The sequence below is a fragment of the Herpailurus yagouaroundi genome, unplaced genomic scaffold (assembly GCF_014898765.1).
Source record: "Herpailurus yagouaroundi ecotype Mexico unplaced genomic scaffold, PumYag 63123, whole genome shotgun sequence".
Classification (NCBI taxonomy): domain Eukaryota; kingdom Metazoa; phylum Chordata; class Mammalia; order Carnivora; family Felidae; genus Herpailurus; species Herpailurus yagouaroundi.
Genome location: NW_024416750.1, coordinates 318 through 9,250, shown reverse-complemented (window position 1 = coordinate 9,250; position 8,933 = coordinate 318). Strand labels below are relative to the sequence as shown.

The following is an 8,933-nucleotide window of genomic DNA, read 5'->3' as shown; positions in this document are numbered from 1 at the left end:
TGCGGCGCGCAGCGGGGGGCGGTGGGGCGCGCGCCGGCCGCAGTGGACGCCGCCGCGGCCGCCATGCAGCTGATGGTGAAAGCGCTCCAGGGCCGTGAGTGCAGCCTGCAGGTAGCGTCGCGGGCCCCCGCCGGCCTGCCGGCTCGGGCACTCACCACCCCCTGGGCGCGGGGTCGGGCCGAGGGCGGGGACGGGCTGGGGGTCGGGGGGGGGGGAGGGGGCGGCCGGGAGAGCCGCCGTCTGCGGGGGCCGCGGCCTCAACTCCTGCCTCCTGCCCTCGGCCCGGCCAGGTGTCGGAGGACGAGCCGGTGTCCACGCTGAAACATCTGGTCTCCGAGAAGCTGAACGTCCCGGTGCGCCAGCAGCGGCTGCTGTTCAAGGGCAAGGCCCTGGCAGGTACCCGGCAAGAGGAGACGCCCAGGGAGCCCCACAGGAATTCAGGGGACGGGGTGCCTAGGCCGAGCCCGAGGAGCAGTATGATGGCTGGAGTGCTGGCCACTCTACCTTCGGGGAGGTGACTGAACCCTCCTCAGACAGATGCCGCAGAGCTGCGCTGCGCGTAACGATTCCATCAATCTCTCTTTGGCAGATGGGAAAAGACTCTCCGATTACAGCGTTGGGCCCAATTCCAAGCTCAACCTAGTGGTCAAACCTCTGGAGAAGGTGTTACTGGAAGAAAGCGCTGCCCGGAGACTGGCCGAGGCCCCGCCGCCACCCCCGCCGGCCTGGCAGCTGATCTCCAAAGTCTTGGCCCGCCACTTCAGCGCGGCAGATGCCAGCAGAGTCCTGGATCAACTACAGAGGGTGAGAACCGTAGCCCAGGACATCCGCTCCCGGCCCGGCTGCTCCCGTCCCCTGACTCTGTCTTAGTGTACCCCTCCCCCGCCCATTGGCACCCCCGAATCCTCCTGGCCTTCTCTCCTCAGGATTACGAGAGGTCCCTGAACCGCCTGACGCTGGATGACATCGAACGCTTGGCTAGCCGCTTCCTGCACCCCGAAGTAACTGAAACCATGGAGAAGGGGTTCTCCAAATAAGATTCCCAGTGCGGGGAGGAGCCCAGCCAGGCTACAAGCTGCATGTAGCATTAAACGTGTTCTCCCGTCGCAATCTGGCTCATAATAATAGTAATACCTGGCAGTACCTGGGTGTCCACGCCTGGCTCTTGCCTGGGTTTGCTCCCACGCCTCACACAAAAGGTAAGACAACGAGGCTCCCAGCAGTGAAGTGAGGGAGCCAGCATCTGAGTCCAGCCGGATTCTAAAAATGCCTCCGAGTGCCCAGGAAAAGCAGGGACCGTTCGGAAGGGTTCCGACGGACGGCCTTTGGCAAATCTTGTTTAGCCCGCTGAGAACAAATCCTCTAGCGACTCCTCTCGAGGCCTGAGAAGTGAAGCTGCTGGCGCCTGCTGCCCAATCCTGTCACCTGACCTCTGACAGGTGCGGCATTGGCAGGAGGTCAAGTGACAGCCAGCCCCGGGCTGCCCTTCCGCTGCCACAGCCAGTGGGCGCTCGACAAGGAAAAGTGGGCTGGGGAGTCACGGACCTGTGTGGTATGACCTCAGACGAGTCCCCGTGCCACGTGGGTCCCTAGGTGTTAACTCTGCCCAGTGAGGGCCACTCTCGAAACCTCCATTTCCTTCATTCTTACCCAGTCCTGGGGTGAGGGGCCTGCACCACTCCGTCCACCCCACGCTCTGTAAGCAGGCCCCAAACGGAGCAACGGCCAAGCGTGGCCCAGAAATGCGACGGCCCGGCCCTTCGCGTCACAGCCCTTCGCTACTCCCTCTGCTTGTCTCCGCCTGGACATGGGCATTTCTCACCTCTTAGGGATGACAGGTGACTGACTCGAGGTCACTCAGCCTTGGACAGGCCCCCACACCCTGCACTCACCCACGGTGTGGAAGTGGACCCCTTCCCCTGCCGCACGTACAGGGGCTTTCACTTTGCACACCCCTCACTGCCTGAAGGGAAACCTCAGGGCGCTGGGAAGGGGGCAGAAGCGTGGGCTGGTGGCACCGAGCCTCCCACCTTGCCTGATGTGCGGGCACTAGAGGTCATCTAGTCACCAGCTCCTTGGAGGAGGACACCTAGGTCGGTCGAGGCTAGAAGGAAGCCACTCTCCTGCCTGGTCCTCATGGGGTGAACGCTGGGTCCCCAGGCCTTGAAGAGCAGTCAAGTCCCTGGCTCTGCCTGAGAGCTGGGAGTATAGCGGCTCGTGTGACTTACCAATGCTCCCGTCTTATTTTCAGTCAGGAAACGTTTGTTGCAATTTTGAATCCCATTAAAGGTGAACGTGAAACTGACTTGTATCCGAAAGGAACAATATTAGCCAGGCTGCTTTCGGTTTCCAACGATTGGTTTAACCATGAAAGAAATTGGTCTAAACGATAAAGGAAACAGTTTACAGAACTGAGAAGTCCCCGGGGTATTGGCAGCAGATGAACAATTTCACCAAACGCCTAGTGTCTTCCCGCCTCCCCTCTGGCTCTCCACCTCAGGCTGCTGCCTCAGGATCTGAAGATGGCGGCCTGCGGTTTCTGCCAAATCTCTAGTTCGCACCCAGCCGGGAGCACCGCCTCGGCCTGCGGTGTAGCTTCCTTCTCTGACGCCCCCAGCCAATAAATGCTATCTTTCATTGGTCAGAAGCACGTCCCGTTCTGATGATTTTGGCCGGGGGTGGGGTGGGTGGTGGGAGGGCAGCCCCCTGGGTACCCACGAGCTGTGGGAGGGAGCGGGGGATTCTCAACCAAAGCCAGGGCCGGATGGCGGCCTGGGGCAGCAACTGCCCACTGCCGGGGTGCGACACAGATGCGCGTTTCAGCCAGACCCTAGAGATGGTCGCTGAGTCCCTTGTGCCAGCGCCTCCTGGCTCAGGAGCCACAAGAACCCTCTGGTGATTAGGAGCGGGCGAGTGGATAGTTGGACACGGGGGTTGGGAACTCGGCCGGGAGATCAGGATGGACACGGAGGCAGGAACGAGGTGTTCAGGATGCATGGTGGGAGCCTGATGGAAGAGCTGACCGGGACCCCAAGCCCTGTGCGGCCTCCTATAGTGACGTTCAGGCGTTAGGTGTGGACAGGATGTCCTAGAGTCTCTGAGGACAGATGAGGGGGCTTCCCAGAGAGTGTAGCCGGCAAAGAGGAGAGAGGGCTGGGCCTCGAAGCATTCCACCAACAGGAGATGCAGAAAAGGCCAAGGAACATCCCGACACTGAGCCACAGGGAAAGCTCAGGATGACGGGCCAACAATACCATTCCGGAAAGGAGGAGGGGCTGTCCAATACTGCCAAGAGGCATTAGTAACAAGATGGTCGCCGGTGATGTTGGGAAGCAAGAAGCAGCTAGCTGCAGGCTGGCGAGGAGAGAGGGTGGTGCCAGTGACAGGGGATCCCGCATTCTGGAAGCTTGTCTGCAGAAGTGGGCGGTGATGGGCAGGCAAGGGAGGGAAGACGGGAGGGGGCGGGTGCTGCAGGGCTGGGAGGATGCTGCAGGCCACAGCCCGCCTCAGTCGATGCCGACAGCACTCAGGCAGACTTTTAACAGGACGCAGGAGGCCGCCTTCGCCTCTCAAAACTCTCCGTTCTCCGTAGGCAATCAAGCAATAATAGTTTTGGAAGAGCCCAGGGCAGTTGTCTTGTAGAACGTCCCAGAGTCTGGATTTGCCTGATTCCCTCCGTGTTAGATTCAGCTCAACTGCTGTGACCAGTTGCTCTGCCCTTCCCCTCCCCCAGCAGCTTCAGGAGTCCCGGGTGGGGCTGCGCCGCCGTCACCGTCACCGTCACCGGGGAGGCTCATTCTGGTCACATGGTCAAGGTTGTGGCCGCCACACCTCTCCCTCACAAAGGTGCGTTTCCCTGTCCTAAAGCACCAGGAGTCTGTGGTAATAAACGCCTTGGGCCCATGGGCCTGTGTTGTTCCCCAGCAATCTCTAACGGTTTTACCACACAATGCCGACCCTTGCCTGAACGAATTGTACCGACGGCTTCAAACTTGTGGTTTGCCAGGGCTCGCGTTCTACGGTGATTAGTTAGCAGCATTTCTCATGAAAGAGCTTTTCTTTCTCCGGCTCTCTTTTCTTGATTACCGTGGTGGACGCATTGGGCTTTTTTATCCAACAACTTAGAATCCAAAAGTTATGTTTTGGGGGGTAACTTTTATTCGGCTGTAGCGTGCATGCAGTCACGTGCATTACTCATCAGTGTACTGCTCAACGGATTTTTAAAGTAAATAACACCCGTGTATCCATCCCCTCTGGATCAAACCACAGAACACTGCCAACACTCCAGCACCTTCCCTGGCGCCGCCTTCCCAGTCTTACTCCTCGCCCAAAAGTCTAATATCCTTTCGAATGATCGAACTGTTCTAGCCGTGGTTCTTCCTGGTGGGCCCCTGTGTCCCTCTGACATGCCTCCTCCCTTTGTATTTCAAGCACTTCCTTACTTTTTGGCACTACGAAGCGCTCCAGGCTCATCATGTATTTTTTTCCTGCCCCAGCTCTGGAATCACCCATCACTCCAGGAAGCTCTGGATCCTTTCAGTGGAGAATGACACGGAGAAAGCAAGGCTTGGGTGTAGGGTGTGTTCATTGCTACCGGAGGGTCATCGCTTCTAAACCCTTTCACCGGACAAAACAAGGAAATATGTATGTTTAAGCTCACACTGCAATCCAGCATCACAGTCCTTTCTCACCGTTCGTCATGCCACAGAGAGAATTCTGGTTACTGACAACAGCGATATATTTACTCATTTGCTGCACTGGGCAGTCTACCTTAAAGGACACCCCAAATGGCCTCACTGCAACCTCATGACTACCATTGCTGACGGCAAAAATACTAAGAGTAAGGTCAATTCTTGTGTCCTTAGAATATAATGCCCTGAAGGGATATACAAGCAGAAAGCGGCCTTAAGGGGCGCCTGGGTGGCGCAGTCGGTTAAGCGTCTGACTTCAGCCAGGTCACGATCTCGTGGTCCGGGAGTTCGAGCCCCGCGTCGGGCTCTGGGCTGATGGCTCAGAGCCTGGAGCCTGTTTCCGATTCTGTGTCTCCCTCTCTCTCTGCCCCTCGCCCGTTCATGCTCTCTCTCTGTCCCAAAAATAAATAAACGTTGAAAAGAAAATTAAAAAAAAAAAAGCGGACTTAAAATCACCTGAATTTTCTCTGGGTGGTTTTATTATCATTTGGATGTGTAGTTAGGCTCATGTGTTTGTTTTCATTTGTGTTTGTTTGTATTCAACTTTTGCATTTCGGTTGTTTTTAGCTCTTTCAAATGTACTTTCGAACATGTGAGCTATTTATGTGGTTCAAAGTCAAAACTGTACAAAATGGTACAATCCAAGAAATCCCATGCCCATTTTGACCCCTACAGGGGGCTATTTTCATTAGTTTCAGGTTTCTCCTTCCTGTTTTTTTTTTTCTAATAAACATGTGTGTCTGTGAGAGACACAGAGACAGAGACAGAGACAGAGAGAGAGTGTGTGTCCTTTGCATTCTTGGATATAGGGAGACATTTTTTTTTTTTTTTTTAACACAATATATCCCGGAAATCATTTCATTTTTCATTATGGATTCTTTTTTGTTTTTTTTTAACTGCTGTCTGGGGTGATTGTATGAATGCACCATAGTTGATTTCACTAGCTTCCTGCTGATGGACTCGTACCTTGTGCCCCATAGTTTCCTAAGACCACTTATGTTACAAGGAGTCACTTTGTGCATACACTGTTACATATCTGTGAAGTAACTGCCTATATGAGAGATTGCAGGGTCCACACAGCCATGACTCTTGTACTTAATACTCTCATTCAACAAGCAACAAACCACCTACTGAAGAAACTGCACTGAACAACAAAAAGGTACCAGAGATGATATATGACCCATATAGAAGAAAACAAAACCAGATTATCATTTCAGATTATGAAAAATTCTATGCAGCAGACTAAAATGGGAAAATGTGATGAATCGTGCCTGGGGGTAGGATGTTAGACTGGTGACCTAGCAGGCCTTTCAAAGGTGACACTGGAGCCAAGATTTTGAAGACAAGGAGGAGCCAGCTATGGGAAAGTTTGTGGAGTCTTCCAAATAGAAGAATAAATTCAAAGTGGTAGGGCAGGCCACCCTTGGTCAGGAGCAAAGGGCCCCCCAGGCCGCAGAGAATGAGGAAGCAGACAGGTGATGGTACATGATGGATGAGAGGGAAGCCAGGTGACACAGTTTTATCAACTACATCAAGGAGTTTGGATACGATTCCAAGGGCAATGGGAGATCATTTTAGAATTTTAAATAGATAAGTGATGTTATGTGATTTATATTAAAAATTAAGACAGGTGCCTGGGTGGCTCGGTTAACCATCTGACATCAGCTCAGGTCATGATCTTGTGGGTCATGAGTTTGAGCCTTGCGTCGGGGTCTGTGCTGACAGCTCGGAGCCTGGAGCCTGCTATGGATTCTGGGTCTCCCTCTCTCTCTCTGCGCCTCCCCCACTCATGCTCTGTCTCTGTCTCTGAAAAATAAATAAATGTTAAAAAAAATTTTTTTTTACTCTTTTTGATCATAGGGGTGTCTGGCTGCCTGGTTCGTTGGGTAGAGCATGCGCCTTTTGGCTTGGGTGTGTGTGGGAGGGGGGTCGTGAGTTCGAGCTTCATGTGGGGCACAGAGATCACTTACAAAATAAATTAAAAAATGAAAAACACTAAAGGTCACGTAAAGTCACTGTGAACCTTTTGGGGGAGAAATACACAAAAAAGAAGTGGGGACCACCCTCAATCCCACCACACAGAGATACGAGGTGTTTACACTTCAGGCTACCGTTGCAGGATTTCCGTGCACATAGACAGTCGCTTCCTAAGTTGGGATTTTAGTGATTTCCCTTTTGCACTGTGGTGTTTCCTATGCGACCGCATCCCTGTTCTCCGTGGCCACTAACTGCTTTAGCTCCAGTCGCCATCCCTTCCCTCCTTGCCTCCTACTGGCAGGCTTGCCCCCCCGACGGGAGCCCCTTCGTGACCTTCCCAGACCGCCGATCTGATCCGCACCTGTGCTCAGTCGCCCCCTCCAAAGGCCGCTTTGGTGTGTCCACCTGTACCGGGGAAGGGGACGGGGTGCGGGGCCGTGTCCGTCTGGGCTGTGGCCCATGTCCCTCCACGAACCGCTGCGAGGTCGTGGAGCCCCACGTGCTGGGGACACTGAGCCCAAGGAAGAGGCAGGGCCCTCTGGACAACAGGCCGTGGTGTCTGGCGGCCTCCCACGAGGTCTGGGGAGGGGCTAGGGGTGTGGGGAGGGGGTGGAGCTGAGGTAGGACTGGTTTGCGTGGGTGCGGTGGGGTCAAACGTCACAGCGCGTGGCGACGATTGGTGAGGGAGCAGCTGCTGGCTAGGCTGCCAACGGCGGGGTCTCCGGGAGCCCAGGGCTGAGCTGGCTGCAGGGCAGGGGACGCGGGGGCGGGCCGGCTGTGGGGCAAGGCGCCCGGGAAGCAGTCCCGGGCCCAGGAGGAGCACAGGGGTCCGTTTGCGCAGGCGCTCCTGAGAGCCCGGTTGCTTTGGACGCTTGGGGGCGGAGCCTTAGGAGGGAGCCCTCATTGGCTAGGAGGACAAGGGTGGGGGGGGTAGTCTCTAGGGGCTCCAGGCAGAGCTGGCTGGGCGGGAACCAGTCAGGCGCCCAAGGGAATGGCCGGGAGGTGGGGGTGGGGAAATGTTGGCTTCGGCGCTCCCGGGAGGCCGGGGTGACTTGCGTGGGCTTTATGAGGAAGCGCTCATAGTCTAGCTAAGCCAGGGGGTCTCCCAGGGCCCAAGGGCGGAAAGGCCGGCTGGGCGGGCACCGGCCGCAGGCCTGGCGGCTTCACTAGAAACCCTAGGAGCCCGTTGGCGCAGGCGCCTGGGGGTGGCGTCGAGCTGTGATAGGCGGGGCTTCCGCAGCCAGGGTCCGAGAGAGCCTGGGACAGCGTCGCTTTGGCGGGAACCGGCCACGCGCCCGGCAGCCTCCCGACGGCCCGTTTGCGCGTGCGCGGGGAGGGCGGGGTCGGCGCGCGGGGCGGAGCTTCAGGAAGGAGCTGCAGTGCCTCAGCCGCCAGCCGACTGGGCGAGCGGCCGGGCTTGTGCTCGAAGGGCGGGGTCTGGGGCGGAGCGCGGCGACCATGCAGGCGGCAGACGCAGACGCAGGCGGCCCGGCGGGCGGCGCCGACAACAGCCTGGAGGGCCAGGGCCAGGGCGGCTGTGGCGGCCTTTGCAGCGCAGGCACGGAGGCCGCGGTCGCCGGCGCAGCTCCGCGTGTCCCGCGACCACAGCACGCCCCGGGGCCAGGCGGAGATGCCCTCTCCACGACCGGAAGGCCGGAAACCCGAATACACATATTGTATCCTAGCCGAGGGGACAGCGGGGCATGGGCAGGGAGCGGAAAGGGAGAGGAGCCGCGGTAACCTGCGGGGCGTGGGGCAAAGATCTGAAAGCAGGGTGGTCCCGGGGTGGCTGGAGAGAGGTGGGGGAGGAGGAAGGAAGGAGAGCAGGGGGGAAACGGGTTCCTGGGGGCGGTGGGAGGACCTGGGCCAGGGAACGGAGTGGCCGCGAGCGATTAGGGCCGGGAGTGGGTGGCCTCGTCAGGATGGCCTGAGAAGGGGGCTCAGTGAGTAGTGGTGGTACCTTAACCGAATCTGCACCCAGCGCCCTCGGCGTGCCTTTCCCGTCCCACTTGGAGGCGGAGATCGCCTGTGCGTCCTTGGCCCCAGATCGCGAACCGCACGGAGGCATCGTGGAGAAGCAGCTCACCGTAACTGACAGCGTCCTGGCCATGTAAGTTCTGGAAGGGCCGGGGTCGGGGTGGCTGCAGGTGGCGGGTCGTCTCCATGGGGGGGATGCTCTGCTGGAGCCGTGAGCACTAGGTGCGGGGAGGGGCCCTGCAGACTCTAACACCTGCACCCGCGGAGGGGGGTGCTCCTGGGGGGAGA

The 8,933-nt window shown here is 57.6% G+C and overlaps 2 protein-coding genes across 2 annotated transcripts in view; both read left to right on the top strand.

Moving 5' to 3' along the window:
• The first annotated feature begins 6 nt into the window (after nt 1–6).
• Nucleotides 7–2,647, top strand: UBL4A (ubiquitin like 4A). The gene is made up of 4 exons (XM_040466555.1): nt 7–111; nt 291–396; nt 590–804; nt 927–2,647. Exons 1-4 carry the CDS (start codon nt 64–66, stop codon nt 1,035–1,037), a joined length of 480 nt encoding a protein of 159 aa, XP_040322489.1. The 5' UTR covers nt 7–63; the 3' UTR covers nt 1,038–2,647.
• A 5,438-nt stretch (nt 2,648–8,085) lies between these two features.
• The window catches only part of LOC121024304 (EKC/KEOPS complex subunit LAGE3), a 1,165-nt gene continuing 317 nt past the window's right edge, over nt 8,086–8,933 (top strand). The window contains exons 1-2 of the mRNA XM_040466556.1: nt 8,086–8,344; nt 8,650–8,778. Of these exons, the coding sequence (XP_040322490.1) occupies nt 8,127–8,344; nt 8,650–8,778 (347 nt within the window). The 5' untranslated portion in view covers nt 8,086–8,126. The remainder of the gene's footprint in view (nt 8,345–8,649; nt 8,779–8,933) is intronic.